The sequence below is a fragment of the Canis lupus genome, chromosome 7 (assembly GCF_003254725.2).
Source record: "Canis lupus dingo isolate Sandy chromosome 7, ASM325472v2, whole genome shotgun sequence".
In the NCBI taxonomy this organism is placed as follows: domain Eukaryota; kingdom Metazoa; phylum Chordata; class Mammalia; order Carnivora; family Canidae; genus Canis; species Canis lupus.
Window position 1 is genome coordinate 16,463,939 of NC_064249.1, and position 27,676 is coordinate 16,491,614.

Consider the following 27,676-nt stretch of genomic DNA (forward strand, 5'->3'; position numbering starts at 1 on the left):
ATTTTTTCAACCATTTAAAAATATAAAAGCCATTCTTAGCTTGCAAGCCACATTTGGCCAGCAGGTTATACAGTCTGCTGACCCCTTGGTTATCTCAATCACTCTATTTACAGAGGAGAAAACAAAGACCAAAGGAGACTAAGCATATCCCCAAATCAATAGCAATTCAGTTTATTAATGTCCATATAGAGAGAAATAATGAAGCAATAGGAAAAACTAAGCCATTTACCCACTCTTTCTCAACATTACTCACAGCATAGGAAAATCCTATGTTATCTATAAATTTTGAGTCCCACGGTATAATAAGTAAATAATTTTTAAACTGTGCTTAGGCAGATTGGTTCCTAGTAAATGAAGCAATTATGGCTTAAATTTATATGTATCATATTTTATTGTCTTAATTTATAATGGGCAGCAGTTTCTAAGCTAACGACAACAAAAAACATTTGCCTAAAGATCTTGTAGTCCATGCAATGAACCACACACTGCCAAATATTTATCAGCACATAAATATTTCAAGAGAAATATGAATAGTTATTGATGTAGTTTAATCTGAGTGCTGCATGGAATGCATATTCCACCTCACTGTGGGTACCAACACGAAAGGTTGGAAACTGTTGGAGAATAAAGCATTGGGAGACCCAGCCCCCCCCCCCCCCCACTGAAATTGTTGTCACTTACTTGAGGATTTAAAATGATAAAATACTAAATTTCAAAGTCATGGAAACCCATAGTTTTATTTTAAGATTATATTTATTTATTCTTCAGAGACACAGAGAGAGACAGAGACATAGGCAGAAGGAGAAGCAGGCTCCCTGTGGGGAGCCCGATGCAGGACTTGATTCCAGGACCCCGGGATTACAACCTGAGCTAATGGCAGACGCTTAACCACTGAGCCACCCAGGCGGCCCGGAAACCCACAGTTTTATAGCAAGAGCAGAAATATACTTGTTCAAGACCTCCTAAAAGGATATGAGCTAAAAACAAGTGTCAAGGAAAAAAAGATCTCTATAGTCCTTACTCTCCTGACAATTAAGCCTGTGGAAGAGAGCAAGCATATGATCCAAATTCTACAAAATTATGGAGGATCAAACTACAGCGAACTGAGTTCACCAAATCTGAGTGTATTTGAACAATGAGAGGCCATCCCATTGACGGAAGGCATACATTTAGAAAGTAGATGAGAACAACTTCCAATTAAGGAAGAGGTTGGTTGTTTGGGTGGGTTGTACAGTAGTATTGTTTTTCATTTATTTATTCCTTCAGTAGATATGACTTGTGCAATAGACAATGATTCCATTTCAGAAAATAATAAATAAATAAAATCACATTTTAAGAGAGGAAAAGCCCTCCTTATTTCAAAGAGTGATACAAAAATAATTTCAGGATGTCTGGGTGGTTCAGTGGTTGAGCATCTGCCTTTGGCTCAGGTCGTGAACTTGGGGTCCTGGGATCCAGTCCCATATCAGGCTCCCTGCAGGGAGCCTGCTTCTCCCTCTGCCTATGTCTCTGCCTCTCTCTCTGTCTCTCATGAATAAATAAATAAAATCTTTAAAAAAAAAAAAGGAACTTCAAAATGATCAGATAAAACCACAATGACAGGAACATTGACATTTGGGATACAAGGCCCCTTGCCCCTCACCCTTCAGGGGCTCACTAAAAGTGTTGGGTAAAGTCTGAACCCTTTGGAACTGCCCACCTCTTCTCTCCACCCAACCCTGTTTTCTGGCTGTCTCATCTCCTGTCCTTACTTGTCCCCACCCACACAGGCATCTAGCAAGCTCCTTGGAGATTCCCAGAATGTCTTTCTCCATCCTGTGCACAGGGCAGCTCCTACTTTCAAGCTCACTCTCACTAATATTGGCTCTGATGGCCTTCCTACCTTGTCTTCTTCCTCTGTGCTCCCACTCTACCTCATTCTCACCTCTTTTATAGCACTTATGACTTGAACTGCTATGTTTAGCTTGTTTGTCTCCTGTATGGAAGATGATCTCCCAGGGTCATTGGAAAGAGTGACTTTAATTTTCACATCCCTGAGGCCTAGCATGGTGCCTAAAGCACATTCCTAACTGGATAAAACTGCTGTTGAACGAATCAACTGCCCCTGAGTCCTCTCGTGACTATCTTTCCTGCCACAAAAAGAATATAAATGTGAGGTGAGGATGGTAGGTAATTATAAAATTTCATTCATTTAGTCACTCGACAGACATTTATTGAGCATCTGTTATGTGCCAGGCACTCTTCTAGGAGCCTGAGATACATTAGTAAGCAGAGTAAATGAAAATCCCTGTCCTTAAGAGCTCACATTCTAGCTGGGGACATTAAATAACAAACATGACAAATAAGGAAATTACATGCTTTGTTAAAAGGTAATAAGAGGTAAGGGGAAAAGATATAAGAAGAACAGAAAAAGGGGGATTGGAATGTGTGAGCTTCAATTTTAAATTATGTGATCAGGGGCATAGGATCTGCCAAGTAGACAATGAGAAAGCTACATTTGGGCAAAAACTTTGAGAAGGAGGGTAAATTAGACATGGAATATGTGGCAGAGAGAACATTCAGCACAAAGACTCTAAGGTTGAAGCAGGAGGTCAGTAAGGTTAGCTAAGAATGGGTGGAAAGAGCCATGTAGACGGTAGGGGGGTGAGAGGCAAGGTTGCAAATCATGGAGACCTTGTACGTCATTTTAAAGACATTGACCTTGAATGAGATAGCCATTGGAGAATTTTGAGCAAAGGAGCAACATGATCTGACTTAGATCTGGCTTACATTTAGAAAGGACTGCTTTGGCTATTTTTGTTGAGGACTGAGTATTGGGGCTAAGGGTAGAAGCAGGGAGATCAGTTAAGAAGCTATTGAAATAATGCAGATGAAAGATACTAGTGGCTTATATCAGAGTTGTAGATGTGGAAAAGAGGTTGGTCCTACTTGTATTTTGAAGATAGAGAAATCCAAAATCATTTGCTGACATAGATGGGTTGTGCAAAGAGAGAAGGATCAAGAAAGTTCAAGGTTTATGACCTAAGCAATTGGAACAGGAGCAAAACCATATGCATTTAGCCTTAGCTAGGAGCTAGACTTCACTCACCCTCTTCCTACTGTTTGGTAAATATTAAATGAGGTCTACATGTAGCAGCATGGTTATCCATGTGGAGGTAACCGGATACAGAATAAAGTAGGAAAAAAGAGTGCTATTTAAGCTGCCACCACTTCCATGGGTTAGCCTCTAAGTCTTGCTTTTTCTACCTCTTCCTTTTACCCCCATATCCCCAGAATTACAACAATTTTCCTGAATGGCTCACTTGTCCAGAACTAAAGAGAATTGTGCAATAAATGTAACAGAAAACAGTTTAATGGTAGTAGAGTTTACAGAAGCCTAAAGAAGGTAGTGCCACTATTAAAATGATAAAGTGGAAGATGATGATGCTGGCAGTGGTTAGAATATTTGCCTTTGCTGCAGAGTTCATAGGTCATGGATATATTATACAGTACAAGAGGTGGAGGGAGGGACGCCTGGGTGGCTCAGCAGTTGAGGTCTGCCTTTGGCTCAGGGTGTGATGCCGGGATCTGGGATGGAGTTTTGCATTGGGCTCCTTGCGGGGAGCCAGCTTCCCCCTCTGCCTATGTCTCTGCCTCTCTCTGTGTGTCTCTCATAAATAAATAAAATCTTAAAAAAAAAAAAAAAGAGGTGGAGGGAAGATAGCAACGTCAGTGGGATGGCCTTGGTCAAACCATGTAACTTTTTTTGGGGGGGCTAAAATATTTCTGAGGCTATCTGCCAAACTGTATCCAAAAAAAGCAAATTTGTTCCTTGCAATTGAATGCTTATAACGGAAAACCTCTGGCAATGGAAAACTTCCTTCCTTGTAAAGGAATGCTGCATTTACATATGTTGAGATATGGAATGTTTCCATAAATAAAGTTATGTAATTCTCTATCAAATAAATTCCTATATTCCAGTTCTTAGTCTTTTACATTGAATCCTTAGGAATTATTTTAAATGCCTTAACAAAATTCTGCGTATTGAATATTGTTTTTAAAAAGGTGGTATTAAAAAATTAAAAATTAAAGGTGGTGTTGAAAAATATTTAATGCATTTCTTTGTATCCTTAGGATCTTTTTGAGCAATTCAGGATGATTTGAAAACTTTAAAAAAATGAACAAGAGGGGCGCCTAGGCGGCTTGGTCAGTTAAGTATCTGCCTTCAGCTTAGGTCATGATCTCAGTCCTGGGATCAAGCCCCATGTTGTAAGGCTCCCTGCTGAGCAGGAAGTCTGCTTCCCTGTCTCCCTCTGCCCCTCCCCCCCATTTGTGCTTTCCTTCTCTCTCTATCTCAAATAAATAAATAAAAAATGAAGAAGAACTTTACTAGAGATGTGTATTTTATAGTGTCATTAAATATTGATTAAACAATCACTACATTCAGAACATTGTATCTGTGGTGATACTGTAAAATTTACACTTGAATCTTTTTTAAAGAAACACTTTTTATTTTTAAGATTTTACTTTATTTAAGTAATCCCTATACCCAATGTAGGGTTTAAACGTACAACCTCAAGATTAAGAGTCACATGCTCTGCTAACTGAGCAGCCAGGTACCTTTTAAAGTAACATTTTTAAAAGCGGGCTTTTATTCTCTTTTCCAGTCATCCATATACTACTTTCAACAACTATTGCCTATCAATAGAAAAACAACAGAAAATAAAGATAATCCATCCAATTTTGCATGTTCCTCTCATGTCTGAAGATATCTCTGAAACAGAGAGGTCCAAGTTTGAACTAAAAACTATGTTTTTTAGTTTGCCTCCATACTTCTAGGCTGTTCATTTGACTTGGTCTAACATTGGAAATGCGTTTGGAAATGTTTCTCTCGATGGGTGCACGGGTGGCTCAGTCAGTTAGGCACCTGCCTTCAACTCAGGTCGTGGTCCTGGAGTTCTGGGATGGAGTCCCCCATCAGGCTCCCTGCTCAGCAGAGTCTGCTTCTCCCTCTACCCTCACCCCATTTGTGCTTGCTCTTTCTCTCTCTCACTCTCTCTGTGTCTCTTAAATAAATAAAATCTTTTAAAAACAAAAAGAGACTCATATTTTAAAGGATGTTCCTACTAAGTAATAATTTAAACTTTTTCCTAAAAGGCATATGAACCTCTAATTCTGATAATTCTAGCATATCTTCTTTTTTTTCTAGCATATCTTCTAATAAAAGCCTTAGACATGTAAAATAAAATCAAGTAAAACAGAAAGAGAAGAAAAACTAAAAATGAATATTTCTTCACTTCAAAATTATTAGAACATCAAGCCTCTTGGTTTTATCTTATTCCTTGGTTTGGGATGCATTCTAGATGGGATATTTGCCTCTCATAGCTAGCTTGTTCCACATGAAGCTCAGGTAATCAATTCACCAGGAGAAAGTAAACCAAACATCTGTTTATGTGAACAAAAATGTCCAAATTTTCTTTTCCAGGCATTATTCTCACGTCATGAGCAGATATAGCTCCTGCCAATGAAACTATCATGATTGATCTATAAGCTTTCATTAGTGGACTTGTAATTTATCAATGAGTTAGAATGCCCAAATCCAGCTGAAATTATTACAGCCATCACCACAGTGGCAGGCAAGTTCTAGAATGAACTATACCAACTATTCCCAATTTCACAATCTTAGTATTAAAAAAAGAGTCAATTTTAGGACCTTGATTTCCTCCAAGTTCATACTTTTTAAAAAAGCAGCACACTCATTTTTATCTTTTTACATCCATAATATTAATGAATTTCAGTATCTTTCTCATATGAGGAACTTTGAATAATCCAACTAGAACCTACTGGGAGCTTTTATTAGAAGATTCAGATGCCCTAGCTACAAAGACACTTTGAATTTAAGTATTTCCTTTTTTTTTTTTTTTGTATCAGTGCTTGGTTAGAATACATATTTCCAAAATTTTAGAGTAAGTATGAATCTTCACCACTTTCCCCACCAACGCTAAATCTGCTTCTCTTCCAATGTTCTTTATTCACCTACCTTAGACAGAAACCTGAGAGTTACCCTGATCTACTTTGCCCCCACTGACCTATCAAGTCATCAAATAAACATCCCTTTTACCTCTCAAAATATTTTCAAATATACTCACTCTCCATTCCAGATACCACCAACCTGGGTGAGGTGACCATCTTCTCTTACTTGAGCTCTGTATTGCTGAAATAGGTGCCTAGCTGGTCACTACATTTTTATTCTTGCCTTTCACCAATCTATATTCAAAATTTGATTAAATCATAACTTCAGAGATATTACAATGACATTCCTTTACTTTAAAAATCTTGCGGGCAGCCTGGGTAGCTCAGCGGTTTAGCGCCGCCTTCGGCCCAGGGCCTGATCCTGGAGACCCGGGATCGAGTCCCACGTCGGGCTCCCTGCGAGGAGCCTGCTTCTCCCTCTGCCTGTGTCTCTGCCTCTCTCTGTGTATGTCTCTCATGAATTAATAAATAAAATCTTTAAAAAAAAATAAAAAAATAAAAATCTTGCAATGTTTTTTCATTGTCATTGGGATAAAATTTAAATTCCTTAACATGACTTAGAAGCCTTCATAATCGATCAGACTTCCATCTCCCTTTCCAGTATTATCTCTCACTCCCCTTCTCCTTGAACCGTCCTTTGTTCTAATATGTCATGGCTCTCTATCTCACTACCCCAGCCCTTTACCTGGAACAAGATTCTATAGAATCATTTATTTTTTTATTTACTCAACAACTATGATGGAGGAAAGACTTGCTATTTGCATCCATTATTATATTATACTATTATGGAAGGCCTACTCCATGCTAGGTACTAGGAAAGAAATCAATAATGAAGCCAGGCATGGTTTCTGTTCTCCTAGAGCTTAAGGTCTAGCATGGAAAATAGTCATTAAGCATATAATGAGATGAGAGTTATGACATGGAAAGTATAAGGTGATGTGGGATTAAATGTCAGGGTAACCATACTAATTTAGAAGTCAGTGGAGGTTCCCTGAGGAAGTACCATTGAAGCTAGAATCTGAAGGATAAGTAGGTGTTAGTTGTGGTAACAGAAGAGTGGGGAGGAAGGAGGAAGTGGGAGACTGGTGGAAAAAATGTCCCAGCAACACAATTATATGGAAAATATATGGGTAATAAGAAAAGAAATAGCCTTTCCTTGTTATAGGATAAGATATTGGGAACAGATACCTTGTTGAATATATTTTGTTAGTGGCCCGTGTTACCAAGGACAAAAATTCACAAGGTTCTCATTACCCTTTGTTAATAACTAAAGTTAGGTAACTCCTCCTTTCATAGGTATTGTTGCGATTAAAGGAATACTGAGGCATCCTGGGTGAGAGACAGAGAAAGTCTAGATATCAGAAAACTAGTGCTATTTTCACTTTTGCTTATGACCTTGACCAAATGACTTATACCTATACCTCTGTTTTGTCATTTGTAAAAGGGAAACGATAATATTATCCAACCCAATTTAACTTGCAGGGTAGGATCACATAAGATAATGCTGCCAAAAGTATAAAGTACTTTGTGCTTAATACTATTTTTTTACAGGCATTTCAAGCATATTAAATAGTTTCTTGACATTTCTCTATATCAGTAGCAACTGAAATCCATTTTTCTTATGATTTCTAGTTGTAGCAATAGGGGCTGCATTTCCAACTCCACAATAAGTAAAAAGCCCTCTTCATTACCCCTGAAGAGGGACAGAACTGGATCCTGTCTTTTTTTTTTTTTTTTCCAAAGGACCCACTTGCTCAAAGTAAAAATATTTTGAAGTAGAAAAACTGAAAAATCCAGTTATTTTGCAATTATCAAAAACCAGAATAAGTTTCAGCTGTAATCAAGTTCTTCAATTCTTTATTTTTTACGACAAAACTTATCTTATCAGTCCTTTCTTACTTGTCTATTTAAACTTACTATCTAATTTCCCAGGGGTGAATTTACTGACAAACAGTAATATAAATGCAAAGAAAGTTAGACTGAAATATAATCTCTACCTACTTAATAACTAAATCTTAGGTATTAAAAAAAAACTTCAGATGTCATGTTAGTCTCTTAATTAATAAGGCAGACCCATCAAATAATACACTGTTAGTTTATGAGTTTATTTTGCCAAAAATTTACTCATCCTTGAGTAGTTATAGTTAAGTATTTAAGTGTCAAATATCTCCATCACAAATATTAAATTTTTCTGTATGTTTCTATAGCCACAATTAGGAATAATATCAAAAGCTCATTCTAAAATATTTTACAGGAGTGCCTGAGTGGCTCAGTCCATTAAGCGTCTGCCTTCAGCTCAGGTCATGATCCTGGGGTCCTGGGATCAAGCCAGGTATCAGCATCAGGCTCCCTGCTCAGTGGGGAACCTGCTGCTCCCTCACCCTCTGCCCCTACTCTTGCTCTCTTTCTCTCTGTCAAGAAAATAGATAAAATCTTTAAAAAAAAATTTACAAATATTGAGAACTGTACAAATACACTTCTCAGAGACAAAGAGTGGGTTTTTAGTTTTGAATGGCACATCTCTTTTTGTTTATAGTCCTTTTTTTTTCCTTTGGTAAGCAATTGGGTTTCAAATATAGGAACTCTATTAAAGATGTCTAATTTCAAAGTCCTGTTCGGATCTTTAAAAAACATTCGAGGGCAGCCCTGATGGCTCAGCGGTTTAGCACCGCCTTCAGCCTGGGGTGTGATCCTGGAGACCTGGGATTGAGTCCCACATCAGGCTTCCTGCATGGAGCCTGCTTCTTCCTCTGCCTGTGTCTCTGCCTCTCTCTCTTTCTCTCTCTCTCTCTGTCTGTCTGTCATGAATAAATAAATAAAATCTTTTTAAAAAATCCAATTACAAGTTTCAGGAACCTTAAAGAAAGTTTGATAACTTTATTATCTTATTTCTGTACGGTTGTGGAGAAGATTATAAAAGCCATTTAAAAAGAGAAAATAGTTCATGGCTAACTGATTTCATTTCAGATGGAAAAAAAGCTCTTAAAGTGCATATTTAGGAATCTCATTTAGTTGATGACCAGTTTAATTCTAATCTCTGTTAGTATATGTTTGAAGGAAATAGAGTTCATGGAATTATGCAGTCAGATCAGTGAGCACTTGCTCCTGCATTTGGTGTAGGGCAAAGGCCTTTGCAAGCAGAATCAAGAATGTAGGCTTCAAGTCTCAACTCTGCCACCCACTCTTCATGTCACCTAAGCCTCTTTAGAAAGTCACTTCACCTCTGAACATCAGTTTCTTATTTGTAAAATGGAGATAACAATGCCTTTCTGGTAAGCTTGTTACTAAGAATGAGTGAGATGTGAAGGCTTGGTAAACTAGAAACTACAGAAGTAAATCACAAAACTTATCATGAGCTCAAAGATTCCCATAAGAAATTCCACAAAGAATAGTTTAATATGCATTTTGTGTTCTTGTTCTTGTTTCCTTTTCATATGTATATGTGCTAAATCCTTCACTGGGTTATAAGCTCCTTAAAACCACAGAGAGCAAACCATATCCTCTTCCCACGTGTCTCTCTGGATTACACACAACTAATGGACACTCACAGGCTTTGTTGATAGATATTCTTTCTTATTCCTCAGTTCCACTATCAAGCAAAGAGTCACTACTGTCAGAAAGCCTACTTTCACCCAATTCTATGTCTAAACCTGCGTGCTGTAATCCATGTCTATTTCCACACATTCCCTCCCCTAAACTCATGGAGAATTGGCAGATCAGTATTGACTTAACAAAAGCCTTTCTCGCTGTTAGCAAACTCTTCTCAGCTGCAAGATAGAATCCTCAGTTCTTGATTTAAATCTACCCCTCTTCCAATCCAAAGCTATAGAACTGACTACTTTAGACCCAGGGAAAAAAAAAAAAGGAGAACCTGATGGCTCACTAAAGATTTCTAGAGCCAATGAGTTCCAGAGGAATGCCCAATCCTGCCTGGGCAATGGAGAAGAATAAATTACAGTGATGTGAAATGGCTAGAGGAAACATGGACAGAGAAGAAAAGCAGGATTCGGGTAAAGGCACCAGCAAAAGCAGAGTGTTCCGAGGGTACCGATATTCCCTTAGATGAATGATGAGATGCTCTGGTATACTCCAGTGCTTAAGTAAAAGTCTTTATTTAATAGGTAAGTTAGCATTAGCTCCTAACAAGACACTTTTAAAAGCTGAAGGGATGGTGAGGTTGGGATGGCTAGTTCTCAGTCTCCCTCCTTGGATCCTACAATGCCCCTATCTGATCTGGCCTCGGCTCAAAGTAGCTCTATATTCTTTTCATGAGGTTTTTAATAAGCGGGCCCAGTTCAACGCACCTCTTGGGTTTAAGAGAAGAGTAGTTTTAGCCAAAGCCACCTCGCTCGGTCTTTACCGGTATGATGTTTCTTTCATTCAACAGCCCTTGGAGGGCTCACACAATCCTCCGGCTGGAGGTAAACACGTGTGTCCAGAGCCAGCCCCGGCGCGCCCTGCGCTTCAGCACCACCGCCTCTGGATAGCGCCTCGCCGGCCCGCAGGCTGGCGCAGGCGAGGCCTCCCCCGGTCTCTCATCCACCTCCAGCCCGCTCCCCCCGCCCCCCCTTCTTGTTTCCTTCAATGACAGAAAAAAGAGCACCCCCAACTTCCAACCTCTACTCTCTGCCTGCTTCTGAAGTGGCCTCGGCGTCGGTCCTCAGGGTCTGCCCGCGCTCGCCCCCGCGCCGCTGGGTCCGACCGGAGCAGCAGAGAAGCCGCGTCCACCGGCGGCCCGAGACCTCCGACAAGCATCCGTCGCGTTTCCCGGGCCCCCCGCGGGATCCCAAGGCAGCAGCCGGGAACCGCCGCTCGCCCCTTTCTCTCCACGCCCCAAAGCCTCCAGGAAACAAACGCGCGACGATGCACGCTACCCCCGCCCCGACTCGCGCGCGCACGCACACGCACACACAAACACACACGCACTCACACTCACACTCGCACACACACTCGCACGCCGCAAGCCTTTCCGGGTGCCATCGCCGCCCTGGGCAGAGAGCCCCAGCCAACTCGGGCCCGGATCCGTCAACACCGGCTGGAAAAGGGCTGCCCGCAGCGGCCGCCCCGCCCCTCCCCTCCCGGGCAGCGGGTCCCGGCGGCCGAGCCCAGGCTGGCCACCCCCCACCTCCTCCCCTCGGCCGTCCGCCTCGCGCGACCGACACACGGTCCACAACCCTCAAAAACATTCGCCCCTGGGCCGCTCCGAACCCTTGACCAAACCCCGAATTAATCCCCTCGAAGCTCCAGCCCTGCCAATGCTGTGTTCCGTGCGTGAGTGTGTTTGTGTCTCCAAGGCATATACATCATTTAACTCCTTCGTGCTTTCCCACCCATCCTAAACAAACAGCACGTTATCTCCCTCCCCGTCTTTCCTTCTCCGCGACCCGACCTCCAACCCCACCCCGATCCTCACCAGCCAAGTGTCCAAACTACGGTACCACCGCACCCCAGGTCTGGAACCTCGACCTCCCGCCCGGCCCGAACCCACAGTCGCCTCCGGCCCCTCCCCTCCCCCACCCGGGGGCCCCCAGTGAGCCGGGTCTGGCCGGAGCGGGGGACGCCTGGGAAGCGCAGCCTGCGCCCCTCCCCGGAGCCGGGCATAGCGGGGCTGACCGCCCACCCGAGGCATCAGCCGGCGCGTCCCTCCAGAGGGGCACACGCCTTACTGTTCAGGCGCCCTGGAAAACACAGGTGCCGGGGAAGGAGAGGCGGAAGCAGCTCCGGGGGCGGGCGGGAGGACTCACCGAACATCTGAATGTGCCCTTTGGTGATGGGGTTGAAGCTGCCGCAGGCAAGCAGGATAACGTGGGTCTTGGTGGTCTCAGTCATCGTGCGGGTGGGTCCCTCGCGCTGGTTCAGGGGTCGCCTCTTTTTTTGTGTCTCGCTATGTCTGCAGAGGGAGAAAGGAAGGCGAGGCTCCGGCGGTGGATGCTGTGGACTCCAAGGAGCCGCTCCAGACGCAAACCGCGTCACTCCCCGCCTCCCCTTAACGCTTGCAGCTCCGGCAAAAGCCGAGGCTGCTTTTGTATTGCTCGGCTCCGTCCTCCTCTTTTCTCTCTAGCCTTTTTCACGTCTCTCGTCCTGGTCTCCCTCTCCTCCCGTTCCTCGCCCCCACCCGCCTCACTCCATCACGCTCTTCCTTAGTGTTTGTGTGCAGGGCAAGACACAGGATCCCAGCCCAGAGCCAGGAATCCTCACAGCATGCTGTGAGCCCTTTCTTTCTCTTACCTCCTTCTGACTTTTCCTCCCACATTCTTCTGGCCACATCTACTTTCTCTAACATTTCCAACTCCAAAAGTGTTTGATCTTACGAATTTTTTTTTTCTTCCTCAAAATTTTAAGTGAGAAATGACAATCGTTCATGTCAGGAATGCTAATTTCTTTCTTTTTCCCCTTATCTGATGATTTTGGACTGTTGAACTGAGTCCAGATCTTCACCTAGCGGTTGCCAAGAAATAGGGGGAATCTGAATCCTTCCCCTGGAATAATGAACCTTTTGTGGGTCGAAGCGATGCCGAGAACAGATATGGGGCAGAGTTACTGAAGCTGTATTAGGAAACTACTGTGATCTTATGTAAGCTCCCAAAGTTGAGACAAAGATTTACCCATTCAACAAGTGTTTCTTGAATGCTCACTATGTGTGAGGCCCTGTGTATAAACCCTGCCTATAAAGCAAACTCACCCTCTTGATGGAGTTTACATTCTAATGGAGAGAGATAGGTGATAAGGGAGGAAAATATTAGATGGTAATTGTGCAGTGCACAATAAGGATGCCCTTCACTCTCTGATAGAACTAAAGGTGAATGGGGGAGATGAGCCACTTTAAATCCAGTAGTCAGGGAAGGCCTCTCCAGAGAACTGAAATTCAGATTGCAACCTAAATGGCAAGGAACTGCTAGTACACATATTTTGGGACAAGGAAGGGTTGATTGTGCTCATAGTTGTGAAAGAAGGCCAGCGTGACTAGAGTGCATGAAGGGGAAAGCGCTAGGAGACAAGATTAGACTGTCCTTCAGGACTGAATGAAGTAGGGCTTGGAGGCTAGGATAGGGACAGGATGTTTTTCTAAGTGGAATAACTCAAAGAGGACTAACAAAAGGAAACCACTGAAGCTTTAAGTAGGGGAGTGATGAGTAATTTACATTTTTATAAGATTACTCTGGCTGGTAGGCAAAAAGTGAGAGGGCGAGGCAAACGTTCAGGAAATTCTGCTAGTAACCTAGGGTAAGGGGAGTTGTCCTTGGGCTAGGATTTGTAAAGGTGAAGTTGATGAAAAGCAGATGGTCTCAGGATTTGTTTGGTAGATAGAATTTCTGGTCTTTCACATGGGTTGGGGGTGAAGGATGAGGTGAAGAGAGATCTAAGAACTTGTCTAGAAATTTGGCTTACGCAAAGAAGTGGGCTGAAATTGAGAAAATGGGGAAAGAAAGTTTGAGGGATAACCAAGTGTTGTGATATCTATTAATTCTTGTTTTTTAATGGCCTTTTGAAAAGTTGAGGTATAATTGACACGTAAGTTGTCTTAGTTTTAGGTGTACATAAGAATCCGAAATTAGAGATCCACAGGTACAAATATTTACCTTTCCTAGGCTTTGAGATTCTTGAATAAATTGCTACCCTATATTAGTGGGTTGTTGTTTCTTATTCAAGATCACGTAAATATTTGCCAAATTTTGCTAATATTTGCAGTAAATATTTACTAAGTTATGCTGAATAGCAAATCAGCCCTAATATGCACAAAATTTCTAGTTCAGATACAAAGTCCTATGAATTGATGTATATTTATAATGGGGTTTGTATCTTCCCTGGCATGTGATGCAGGTTAGTGGGGTAGAAAGTGCAAGAGATACTGAAGGGAGGCTGACTTGGGTATGGAACTCTGACACTAGCTGGGCAATTAGCATAATTATAGTTAAGCAATAAATATTTTATGGAGTGTCTGCCATGTGCAAGGCACTTGCTTTAGGGACTGTGAATAAAACAAAGTCCCTACTTTACTAGAGTTTACATGCTAGGGGGGAAAATAGACCATAAAAAAATGAATAAACATAATGACAATAGACACCACAATGAAAAATAAAGCAGGGTAAGAAGAAAAGGAAAGGGAAATAAATCCTCCTTTACACAAGGTGGCTAAGGATACCATCTTTGTTAAGATGGTATTTGAGCAGGAGACCTGAAGCAAGTGAAGGAATATGTCGTTTGACTATATGTGCAGAACAGCAAGTGAAAAGAGTCTGATGAGCAAGAGTGTTAGGGAATGTTCAAGAAGCACACATACATGTATTGCTGGAGAAATGAAAGAAAGTGAAAAGTGGTCGAAGACAGACTAGAAAAGTAGGACAGACACATAGGGCCTTGTAGGCTCTAGCTAGGGCTTTGGCTTTTTCAGAGAGACATAGGAAATCACTGGAGGGTTTTGAGTGGATAAGTGACATGAGTTGACTAACACTTGAAAAGCATTGGTTTGGCAGGAGATATGAATTCTGGAGTCATCAGTATAGTTTTATATTTAAAACCATAGGATTAAATGAGGTCATCTAGGGAGTAACAGATGTATAAAGAAGAAAAGAGTCCCTCACATTCAGCCGTGGGGCACACCAAATTAATAATAGTGGCTAACATTCATTGAGTACCACTAGAAGCCCAGGCACTATAAGCTGTTTACAGATGTGAATTCATTTAACATTCACAACTCTAATTGTGAGTTTATATAATTCTAATAAGTTCATGCAATTTATCCCAATTTAGAGAGGGATAAAGGAGCATGGAAAAATGACAGAATTGGTCCAAGTTCAGAAAACTAGTATGTATGGAGCCAGATTCAAACTCTAATAGTTTTTTTTTCTTTTTTTTTTTTATTTATTTATGATAGTCACAGAGAGAGAGAGAGAGAGAGAGAGAGAGAGGCAGAGACACAGGCAGAGGGAGAAGCAGGCTCCATGCACCGGGAGCCTGACGTGGGATTCGATCTTGGGTCTCCAGGATCGCCACAAACTCTAATAGTTTTTGATCAAAGGACCTGCTCTTGACCCATATCTCATTGTGTTTCACTGCTATGCTATACTAACCACATTTGTAAAAATGAGGGTAACTATACCCACTAAGCCACAGAGATGTGAAGATTACTGATAATAGATGTGGAATACATAGCATATAGTAGGTGGTCAATAAGTGATACCTATTTTATAAATGAGAGAATGGGACTTCTTAGCAGAGGTATGAAGAACAGACTGAGAATTGCCTTACCACATCTTAGATTTTTTTCTCTTCTTTATCCAGGAGAAATGGAAGAGTGGAGAGCAAAAGTCAGTGTTAACTTGCTGGAATGACTGGTCACTCACTCAATTCTACAAGTTAATTTTAGTAAAAAAAAAAAAAAAAAGAAAAAGAAAAAGAAAATATCCAATTCAGGATTCCCACACACAAGAGTGGTCAGTAAATATTTACTGATGAATTAAGATCAAAAACCTTTTTTACCAGCCCAGTGCCCAGAGAGTAACAATGACACATGAGTGTGTTATACAATGCAATTAATATTTTCAGTCTTGTAGGTTATGTCTTAAGTAATAGTTTAAATTCTATTGGTTAGATTAATTGGTTGTGATTCTAATTGTCTCTTGTCATTTTCCTTATGCTTATATCTAATTTCTGTATTCCCAAAGAGGGCTCTGGAATTGGAATATAAAAACATGGGGAGGGGTGTCTTGTGGCTCAGTCAGTAGAGCATGTGACTCTCCATCTCAAGGTCATAAATTCAAGCCCCACGTTGGGGAGAGAGCCTACTTACAATTAAAAAAGAAATTTAAAAAATAATAAAGTCATGGAGAACAAGTTCTGGTTCTGCCACCTGTTAATTGTTTGGCTTTGGGCAAGTCATTTATTGCCAATTCTGTTTTGTCACCTGGAGCGACTTTAAAATGTGCCCTGTGTACTTTAAGGGATGCTATATGGATCAAATAGCACCATCTGTGAGTCACTGACTTTTTAAAAAGCATAATGTAAGCTTTTGGTCAAACTCCATAGTTGTTACCTACAAAACTCCTATTGCTTTTAAGTGTTTAGTTGTTTCTATTGATGGCTTTGTCAAAGAAGTTTCTGGAAGTTCTGATCTTAGAGGGTAATAGCTTTGGAAATGTGCCAGTAGTGTATATATTAACCAACAAAAGCAAATAGCCAAAAAGATACTAATAACAAATTTATTTTCAGGGAGGATTCCAAGGCTGGTTCATGAGATATAGAAATGGGAATGTCAACTCTTGCATAATACATGTACCTTAATATATATAGTGATCTATTCTCGGGAATGCTTATTTTAACTGAGGTAATATAATTTGGTCCAATATTTCAACTTTCCAACAGCTGGGTAATTGCTTTAGGCTGAAAAGGTACCAGAGTCATTCTCCCACAGCTTAAATCTTGCAATCTGCTCTAGCCAGTTTAGTTTCCAAATGGCTCAAGACAGACAGTCCAACCCAGAACTTTCCCTGCTGTCAATATTGGTTCTGAAGGGCAGGTATAAGTGTCTATTGGGTCGGATTTGAAATGTACACATGTGAAGTCTAGCAGAGTGGATACACACGTTCCTTTCTCTCCCTATTCACCTAGTCCAGATTAATCATCCATTTATACCACAGATCAAGGGGAAACTATTCCATGTGTACAAATCTGGTTCCAAGCTAATATTAGGGGTCATCCTTTAAGGAAGAGCAGAAAGGCACACATGTTTATTTGGCTCCTTTAGTCCTTGTCATAAATTCAGAAAGCGAATATTTAATGTTTTCCTGTAATGTAAAAAATATTCTGAGAGAACCATGACTCCTTGGGATTCTCTACAAGCCTGTACATTTGTATAATTATCTCTGCTTTTTCCACTTTTCTTTGAGATAAACATCTTCAGGGATACAGCTAAAATGATTAGCATTATTTTCCCCATCATCTCCAGAAGCAAGTATTTTTACAACTGTGAAGTGAAAAATGTCCCTAGATCAAGATTCCCCTTCCTCTGGCTCTAAATCCCCAAAACCTCACTCAGATTTATAATTTTTCTTATCATTCAAATCAATTTTCACAAATGAAAAATGTTTCTAAAATCTAAAGTCTGGTTATCAATTACAAACAGCAATACTGCTGGCACCACAGGTTTAATAACTGATAAACATTGTATACCATTAAAAATAAATTTCTTCAGCTAGCTCAGATATTTGCTGATTTATTCATCATAGTTTCTTTCAGATGGGGAGGAGGAGAAAATAAATCATTATTTTCATCTTGAGACTTAAGATCTCACAACTTATAAAGTTTTCCCAAAAGCAGCAATAGGAGGTAGAAATTCAGTTCTAGCAGACTTAGAAAGATAAGAAGGATAAGTATTGGGGTGCCTGGGTGGCTCAGCCAATTGAGCATCTGACTCCTGATTTTGGCTCAAGTCATGATCTCAGGGTTCTGAGCCCTGTACCTGGCTTTGTGCTGAGCATGAGTCTGCTTGAGAGAATCTCAAGCCCCTCCCCATGCTCATGCTCTCTCTCTCTCTCTCAAAAAAAAAAAAAGTAAAAGTTAAACAAAAAAGATATGTATTCACTAAAATGACATCTGAGAATATCTCTGCTTCTCTTCTTTACATCACCCAAATGGAAAACACATTTGGCTCCAGGGAGTGTTAAATAAAGGATAGACCACTTAAAATACAAAATATTTTTTCTCATTTTCAATACCTCACAATTCAGTTAAGTGAGATCGACCTAGAATTTCATTCCCATGATTCCCCAAACCTATGAAATGCAGAAAATAACAGTGGTACAGCTGAGCTACTCTTACAACTTGCCAGTACTAACTTAACTGATTTCAGAAGAAATAGAAGCATAGGAAAAATTTGCTCCACTTGGACCTGTTTCAGTCTTCACAACCTATATTCATTTTGTTGGTGGAGGTGAGGTGGCTCAAGGTGGTAGCTGCCATTTTTAGATTTTATAAGTTGCTTGGATTACTCAGGACTATTTCAGAAATCCATAACATGAATTCTATTCAAACCAGCTTACAACAAAGAGAGAATTTATTGATCTATGTGAAGGAAGTTGTTTTGTAGTCATTTATGAGATGGTCAGCCAGGTAGGGACAGAAGAGGAGACACAGGAGAGACCCAAGAAAACAAAACTTATTATCCTCACAGGTCCCAGAGCCTGGAAGCATGACATGTTTCTCCCAGCCACAGAGAGAAACACCAGGATGATTAGAAGGTGGAAGATAGGAGTGAGGAGAGAGCTTAGGCCATGGGCCTTGATTTCCACAGAAAAGGCAAGGCAGGGCAGAGTAGGTAGTTTAGGGAAGGCTAATTTGAATAATTTTGGAGGGCTTTGGGCTCTAGGTGTGGTCCCTGGTTGCCTGGTATACTTGGCCCTAGGATAATCAAGGCAGATGATATTGCCCCCTGGAGTTTATGGGTCAGATAGAGGATGTCTGACTCTATTAGTTTGCCTTTCAAAGGCATGCCCTTTGTTGAGCACTTTGCTATCTCTAAGAATTGGCTAGCTCAGGGAAGGCCAGTCTCTCCTCAGAGAGAGAGAAAAGTTTTTAAGATACCAAAACATCATAATATCTCATATATATAACAGAAGCCTAAAGAGCAGACCTAGCTTTTGAGAAATCTGTATCCAAGAGTTCAAATAATATCATCATTATGACTCCATTTCTTTCTCTTACCATCTCTCCGTTTACTTTCCTTTGTGATTGCTTTATTTTCAGAAGGGTACTCTTCACATGAAAGCAGCATGGCTGCTGGAAGCCTCAAATGACATTGTCCTTACAGATCATAATCCCATTGAAAAAGGACACATCCTTCCAAGGAATGCCAGTAAAGTCTTAAGGAAGACACCAATTATCTTGCACTGATCTTGTGCCCATTCCTGATCACTCACTGTGATTAGAAAGAGAAGTATTCTAATTGGCCCAACCTGGGTCATTTGTCCATGCTGGGTTCGAAGGGGGAAGGAAAACAGGAAGGAGGCCAATTCCATTCATGCTTGGCTGGGCAGGATTGTTATAGAGCACAGTAGAAAAGCTTGGCAAAATTATGTCGTCAGAGTTGCTATAGGAAAAAAATATATAGTGCAGACCTGTAGTTCAATAATCTGATTGAACCCAAGAGCATGTCTTGTTAATATTCAGAACTCCAGTTTCTTGTAGGGTGTAAGCTGAGACTTACTGATTGATGGGAAGGTAGAAGCTGGTGGGAAAGGAGCAAAGCATGCTAAGGTAAACATAACCCTAGATGAATCCAGGATGTTTGTGCTGTAGCTTTCAAGGATTGAAGAGAGTGTTGGAAATACTCGTTGGAAGATGAAAACTAAATACTCTCCAAGATGTCCTTGCCTGGCAACCAGAAGTTTTAAATTCCTTTTGTTTCTCTCCCTTTCCCTCTCTCTTTCCTCCATGTGATCTGTTGCCTGTGCCATGCATCAGCATCATCTCTCTGTATACCAGGTTCTCTGAAGGGATCTTGGTTCCTGCTGTTCTGTAAGAAGGATTTGGATTTTCATGGGCCAAACCTTGACACAGACTATACATGAGTTCCAATCCCCAACATCCACTGACCCCAGTTTCTGTGCCTTAGTACAAGCTGTAGAGATATAATTCTATTAGCTTGGCTTGAGTCATGTAACAACTATCTTAGTCTACTCATCAGAGGCCAAAAAGTAGATCTGCCTCTGCCCATTTATTCAGTTGGAGTTGTAAGGGGGCCCTGTCCCACTTCTACTACCCCAAACACATCAAACCAAAAGCTGGATGTAAATATAGTCCCTGCTCCATCTTTTTCCACATGGCCCGAAAATTTCAATATGAACATCTCCACTGTGTGAAATAACTAATATGGCACATATGCTTCTGGAGGCTACTATGATAGCATTGATCTGTTATCTAAGAAGATAAATTTGTTAAGGGATTTTTGTTTCCTAATTAAAATTAACAAAGAAAGCCAACTCGGGGCTTGATCCCAGGACCCCGAGATCATAACCTGAGCTGAAGGCAGACACTTAACTGACTGAGCCCCCCAGGCACACCAAAATTCAAACTCTTAGAAGTTTTTTTTTTTTTTTTTAGATTTTATTTATTCATGACAGACAGAGAGAGCAGCACAGACACAGGCAGAGGGAGAAGCAGGCTCCACGCAAAGAGCCCGATGTGGGACTCAATCTCGGGACTTGATCCTGGGACTCCAGGATCACTCCCAGTGCCAAAGGCAGATGGTCAACCACTGAGCCACCCAAGTGTCCCAAACTCTTAAAAGTCTTACAAGTCCCCTCATGACCTGGCTAATTGCCTTCCAATCTCATTCCATTCCCTCTGCTCCAGCAATACTGAACTTTCTTTAGTCATCAAATGTAGAATGCTCTCTCCTAGCCAGCAAATACCAACACAGAATTTACTTAATTTATTTCCTGAGTCTCCGGTGAGCCCCCTAGGCCTGAATTAATGTCTCTCCTCATATGTGCTCTTTTTCTTGTATCATTTCATTATCATAGTGTCCTGTCCTGTAATTGCCTTTTGATTTGCTTATACCCTTCACCAATATTTATTCAGACCTTATGATGTACCAGGGAGTATGCTTGGCACTCTACATGTGTTGTCTCATTTTCTTTTTAGTATATCTCAATTAAGTAGGTTCTTTGATTACATCTGGCTTACACATGAGGAAACTGGGACTTGAACAACTGAGAAGTTGTTCAAGCCAGACAGCTAATAAGTGATGTAGATAGGCTTTGAACCTGAGCAGTCAACCAGACACTTCTAATACCTCTCTCTCAACAGGAATAGCTTCTGTCTTGTTCAGTGTTATGTCCCCAGTTATCTATCACAGTGTGGCTCATGGTAAGTGTGGAATCATTTTTGCCTTAATAAATGTGGAATAATTTTTGCTTATGGCTGACTGTCTTTGCATATTTTTTTATTCTTATTCTGAGCTACGTGTCTTAAAAACCAAGAAGAGGACTGCCCCCAAATAAATCCCAACAGGTATTTGTAAAGGCTACAACTACAAGATCTGTGCACCTTTTCTTCCCCCATCCCCTCAAGCTCTCTTTTAGGCGATCATGGTGTTTACTCTGTAAGGAGTATGAAGTCAGTCTTGAGCAGGTAGGTTATTGTGACATGGGAAGTAGACGTCCATTTCTAAAGCCCTGTGTGTACATTCCTGAACTTTTGGCCCTAGAAAGTCAGAAATGACATTTCTCAGAGTCCTTTGCAACGAGATTTCTGGATACTAATTAAAGTCTGCCAGGGCAATGGCCTTGTATGAGATTTGGAAGGCAGCAGTGAGGTAAAGGCCATCTTGCTATTGCTCTTGCTGCTAAGCAACACTTGATATGAGGTCAACCCACATTCCAGTAGTCCCCAGATTCTAGTTACTGAAGTCATGGGCATTGAGAGGCAAATAGACAGCTGACCTCTGGACTACAGCTGTCGTGGTATGCCCTTAAAATCTAGACCTCAGTGGTGGCCCCTAACTTCAACTTAGCTCTTCCAATGAATTTCGTAAGCACTTCATTCCTTGTGTTTAATCCCTTTCTGCTTAAAATACCTACAGTTGTTTGTTTCCTGAATTGAAATCTGCCACACCCCCTTAAATGCCGTATCTAGCTGTACCCACTTTTTGTGTGGGCAAGAGAAAATTATATGTAAATGTGGTTATTTTGGAAATGTAAATATGCAATGAAAAAGAAACTGATTGACAGGACTTAGAATAATGGGTGAACGAATTATAGGTTTTGTGCATGTGTGTTTCATGAGTAGGGGAAGGGAGAATGTGGGAAAGATGAATCAAGCAGAATGATAGATAATGATTGGGAAAAGAGAGATAGATGAGCAGAGGACTCCAGGATTCTGCAAGGGACTAACAGAGCACAGTTGTAATTAAGATGTTATTAAAAGTTTGATCTAATAATTGCTTACGTATATAGAGCCATTTAGCACACACAGTGCTCTTACATATGTTATTCTATGGGATCCTTACAATGAATGATACTGTGAGCTAAGCGTTTACAGGCCCGGTTTTGGATTTTTCATGAGGAAAGCAAGCAAGGTTCAGGAAGTTTAAGTGACTTCCTCAAGGTTGTAGCCAAGAACAGAACCTCCAGACTGCTAGCTACAGCAATTAGTTTTGGTTGAGAATGAGGGAGAATTGAAGATTTCAGACCATCAAAGAGGATAAGTCTGACTGACTTATTACTCATCACGGGAAAAGGTACTGGGGTGAAGTTAGAGACTAAGTTTTGGTTTGTAAGGTAACACTCTTTGGTTGCTCCTGTTGTGACTTAAGGTGAACGGGACACGGAGGGCCCCTGGTGTTTGTAACCGCCTCCCACTCATTTTCCCCTCAGCTCTTTCACTTCCTGTCATGTGGGCCAATCCTCCTTTAGGGTGCAGATAAGCAAGGGGTCTTGTTAGGAGACAGAGAGAGCTATTTCCACCAGGGCAATAGGAGCTGCTCAGAAGTGGCCTCGGAGAGGGAAGGATGAATCAGCAGCCATGGGGGAACCAAAAGGAGTTGGCTCTATGATTTATTTCTTCCACCTGGAGGACACTATAGTACCTGGTGAAAGGAAGATAGTCCTCCATCCCTGGGTTGACCGGCCCCATGATACAATACAGATGCAGCCGATCTGACCTTGGAATTTGTGGAGAAGACTTTGGGAGACTATAGAGCTTCCCTACTTTTGCCAGGTCTGGTGGCATTTGCACTAATTAGTCCCTGTCTCAGCAAATGCAGGCAATAGTCACCCTAGGGTTATCTGAGCCCTGGCCCTGGGTGGAAGAGAAAATGAAAGCAGGAAGGAAAGAACTCACCTTGCATGCAGCTGTTTCTCAGGGAGGAGGGACTAAAGGGTAACTCAAAGAAGGAGAGGAGAGCCTGGGACTGAAAGCTACTGTGCATGGATATGTGTGTACAGACAGTTTTTAAAATTACTGGTAGATACACTCTAGAAAGCAAAGTGCAAGGACATTATAGAATGTTGGGAATCCATAAAAATACACTTTCAGTCTTTCCTCTCCAGCTTTATTGAAATAGAATTCACAGATAAAATTGTGTATATTTTAAGTAAATGACATGATTTTATTATATATACAGAAACACACACATATAGTAAAATAATTACCACAACCAAGTTAATGAACACATTCAATTCACCCTCAGTTTTAATGCTGACAGATGGCCATGTAGCTATTTGAACTAACATTAGAAGATGCACCTAGAGGTCCTAAACTCTGGAAGGTCTGACTTTTCACTTTGTAAAGGTGGGGATGTACATTCTATGACTCACCTTTATGGCTGCGTGTGATTAATGGTGTTCTCTTGAACTGCCCTTGCCTTGCATGTCCATTAGTCTGCACAGGCTACCAACTTTTCTCCTGCCATCCCTCTGGATGGGAGCTCTTCTCACTCTCCACACCTTTTATTTTTAAGTGAAGGGAGGAAAGGACATTTTGAGGTGAGCTTAAAAGTCATGTTTTCTGTATGTGACTCTAAACCTGGGTGTGTGGAGGGGATTAGAGGTTGGCAGGAATGGTTCTCACAACTTTCCAAATGAGAAAAAAGTCAGGGGTACCAAATGATTTGCTCAAGATCATTCATTCAGCCACTACACATGGCAGAGCCAGAATTTGAACCCGTGCTTTCAGAGTCCAGGGTCTGCTCCTGTTTCAAGGCTTCAGACTGCCTTTTTGAAAGGAGACTGTAGATGAGGGTACACACCTTCCTCTATCAGCCACAGGACAATGAAGTAGGTAAGGGTCTTTTGGCTCTCAAACATGATAGCTAGGCTGGACAGAGACAGAAAGCTATGCCAGCCCACTCTGTAGCCCAGTGACATTTCCAGCTAAAGGCCAACCACATCAACCTATCCAGAGACGACTGCCAGCCAGAGTCCCAGGACTTGGAATTCCAGTGATATGTGGGGTAGGTAAGACAGCATTCATGGCCTGTGATCACCAGCACCTTTGCTCTGCTTCCTCCCACACCAGCCCACCTCTGCTGAGGCTCTCTTCCCCTTCAGCTGTGAGACTTTGAAAGTTTTTTAACTCAGCGAGTCTTTGAACTTTCTCCTAGTTGGTGGATCCCTTAGTCCCAGGGGACATCTTTTAAGGAAGACTTCCTGACAGAAGGAAATCATGGGCTGGTTTTGGTAAAAGATACTTTAAAATCTTCCTTTAGATCCCCATATGTTGAGGTGGTCTACAAGAGGATTTGAGCAAATTCATCACAGTAGAAGAAATGCTATTTGCAAATAGTAAAGGGTTCCTTTCTTCATGTAAATAGCACCAAAAGGGTTCTTTGAAGTAATCAAACTTCGTATAATTAGAAATGATGAGTCTTTTGCTTTCTCAGCCTCCCCGGGAAAATGCAGGAGCCACAACATGGATTAAAATGAAGTATGCTATGGAAAAAGAGGCAGTCTCACAATGCAATGAATAAGAAGCTGCCTTCATGGCTGATTGTGACATGTTCTTACCACTGTGCACTTTAGTAACCCTAGGACAAACACTGAAAGAAAAGAACTTTTCACAGGAGAAAGACCTGGATCAGCTTTAATTTCTCAATCTTGGGCACGGAATTCAGAGGGGGAAGAATGAAGGTTGCTCACACCTTCTCCTAAAAGCTCCACTAAGGAAAAATAGGCAAGTTTGGACAAGATGGATTTTCTTTTCCTTTTCTTTTTTCTTTCTTTCTTTTCTTTCTTTCTTCCTTCCTTTCTTTCAGATGGACTTTTTCTAAGTATAAAGTAGGGTTTGGTATATTTGTTTGATGCACGTGTGTGGAGAGAGGGAAGTGTCTTGATTGGGGAGCATAAAAACAAAAATTTCCCTGGAAAATTTCCAGGGAAATTTTTGTTATAAGAGATGTGAGTACTATTGAAAATAATATAACTAAGGGAAACCAAGACAGAAAAGCATATTATATTTTAGCCAAACTTCACATATGCAAATCCATGTTTACATGTAAACAGGTAATTAGGGAGTGGTTATTTGATTATTGATTGATTTTTTGTTTTAGAGAAGGTGTCACAAATAGGATTTCTCTAAATACCAAGATTCCTTATAATTTAGGAAACTAAATTGAAAAGCCAACATTGTGTTACTTTGCGTTTCCTTTAGTTGCTCCCTTGATCAGCCACTCCTCCATTCTGCATACACAAAAAATATATATGCTAAACAGGGTTGCAGAAAAACAATGTTTAAGAAGCTTGGTAGAGGGGATCCCTGGGTGGCTCATTGGTTTAGTGCCTGCCTTCAGCCCAGGGCATGATCCTGGAGTCCCCAGATCAAGTCCCACATCAGGCTCTCTGCATGGAGCCTGCTTCTTTCTCCATCTGTGTCTCCGTCTCTCTAATGAATAAATAAATAAAATCTTAAAAAAAAAAAAAAAAAGAAGCAGCTTGGTAGATCTATTTGTATACAAAGAATGTTCTTTCTTCAAAGCTCCCTCCAAAGGATTCATTCTTGGTCTTTTCCAGCTAGCCCAGTTTTTATAGAGAAGGTGCAGTTTAAAGTGATAGACACACAAGTTACTAAAATTATTCTATAACCTTTTTTATTTCAAACCAACTAAGACTTATCTTCTTTCCATTTAGTCTGAATGACTGTGGTAGTATAGAGATTACAAAGCGATTCAAAAAAATTCCAGTCAAAGAAAAGGGTGGTTGAGATGCTCTTTGCTTACTAGATATGGAGCCTGCCTTTGAAACAGAAAGTAAAAAAGAGCCTTTTCTTTTATGGGTGTGGTAACACTGTTGGTTGCCAACTCTCTTCCTTTTTTTTAGGCAGTCATTTCCACCTCTCTGTAAAGCCAATGTAGCTACATGACCTAGTTCTGGCCAATAATACATGAGGGGAAGTTGGCTGGGGTGGGAGGATGCAAATAATTAATAAATTAATTAATTTTCTGATAAAAACAGAGGTGGGATTTCCATACAATTGTATAAAGATGTGATCTTGGAGCTGTCGCAACAATTTTGTTATCATAAGATGACCGTCCAGGGATAAACACTCAACAATCAAGGATGTCAGAGTGGAAAGATTAAAAAAACAAAACAAAACAAAACTTTAATGGCATCATTGAGCCACCTCCCAAACCTGGAACCATCTATCTCCAGATAAATGAGTTAATTACTTAAGATGTTCTTTGTCATATGCTCTGTGACTTGCAGCTATATGTATCCTGACTAATACAACAAACTTGGCAAAGGAAAGGATTCTTCAGCTAGGGCACCATTACCCCATTTGACATCTCTGCATAAATTAGAAAAGATACTTCTTCCTCTAGATGAATTTCAGGTCCCACTTCCTTTGCCAGGTGCCCTGGTCCCATTATCAATAGATCCTTCACCAACTCGCCCCCTTATGAGATACATGGGAGGGCTGGTTTTGCTCAAAGGGCTCAGGTTGAAGCTGCCAGTGCAAATAAGGAGGGCAAGGAAAGCTCCTTTTGCTTTGTCACTTGTTGACTTACTCTGATTTTTAATTGACTGGCTAAAATTCAGGGTGTTTTACTGATATTGCTTTGCATTTTAAACAGCGAATTTGTTTTTAACTCCAAATACAACATTAAACTGTCCATTTATTCAACAGTGCACCCCAAAATATAATTCTGAGGAAAATATTAGTTAAATCAAAATTATTTTTTAAGTTCATACTACCATACTTCTGCTAATAATCTGTTAAAATTTGGTTGACAAAGACAATATTGAAGCAAAAATTTACTTATAGTATGAAACTGTTATGGTGCAGATTAATTCTCCTACTTCCCTATTTAAACTAATAGAGGCACTTCTTTTGCATGACATAATTTCGCTTTCACTTGATGCAAGTAAGAAATTTACATACTAGGGGATCCCTGGGTGGCGCAGCGGTTTAGCGCTTGCCTTTGGCCCAGGGCGCGATCCTGGAGACCCGGGATCAAATCCCACATCGGGCTCCCGGTGCATGGAGCCTGCTTCTCCCTCTGCCTATGTCTCTGCCTCTCTCTCTCTCTGTGTGACTATCATAAATAAATAAAAATTAAAAAAAAAAAAGAAATTTACATACTAGGTCAGCCACTACTCATTAGCTGGCACTAAGTCATCTCCATTATGTTTACCCCAAATTTCAAATTATTAAATAACTTAAGCCAAAGTATTTTTTCTATGAAAATGTCTTTCCAATTATTATCGCTGCAAAGCTTAGTTTTTGTCTACATAACTGGTAAAATTAATCAACATGACTACAGCAGCATGTGCAGGAAAATTAGTGTCCTTTTGACTTTAAGATGTGCAAATTTCCAGGAGTCTGACATGCTTTTCCATTCATTAAATACTATATGCTGTTACTTTAGATATTCATTGGTACAAACTCAGCTAGAAACAAACATGAGGACTAACACTATATGACAAGATCCAGAATAATCTCATATTAGATGATCATAAAATATAGACACAACATTTTAAAAATCCTCTTTGAACTCACAGATGCATTTGAAAACTTTGAGATAACGCATTTAAAACATCCAGGCTGGCAGCTGAATAGACAACGCAATGATCATAAGTAAACTCAGATATGATACAGATGTTAGAACTAGATCGGGGAATAATATATATGATACATAATATATAAAAATATATTTACTTACACATATTTT

At 40.7% G+C, this 27,676-nt stretch overlaps 1 protein-coding gene across 6 annotated transcripts in view; it reads right to left on the reverse strand.

Moving 5' to 3' along the window:
* NMNAT2 (nicotinamide nucleotide adenylyltransferase 2) overlaps positions 1-27,676 on the reverse strand; it is a 194,102-nt gene that overhangs the window by 143,864 nt on the left and 22,562 nt on the right. For 3 of the 6 annotated variants that reach the window (XM_035719187.2, XM_025430055.3, XM_035719186.1), the window contains one exon: positions 11,757-11,902. In XM_035719187.2, the coding sequence (XP_035575080.1) occupies positions 11,757-11,841 (85 nt within the window). In that variant the 5' untranslated portion in view covers positions 11,842-11,902. Of the gene's footprint in view, positions 1-11,756; positions 11,903-15,261; positions 15,363-23,327; positions 23,457-27,676 lie in introns of those variants that run through there. The other 3 variants (XM_025430054.3, XM_049112147.1, XM_049112146.1) reach the window with 2 other exon arrangements.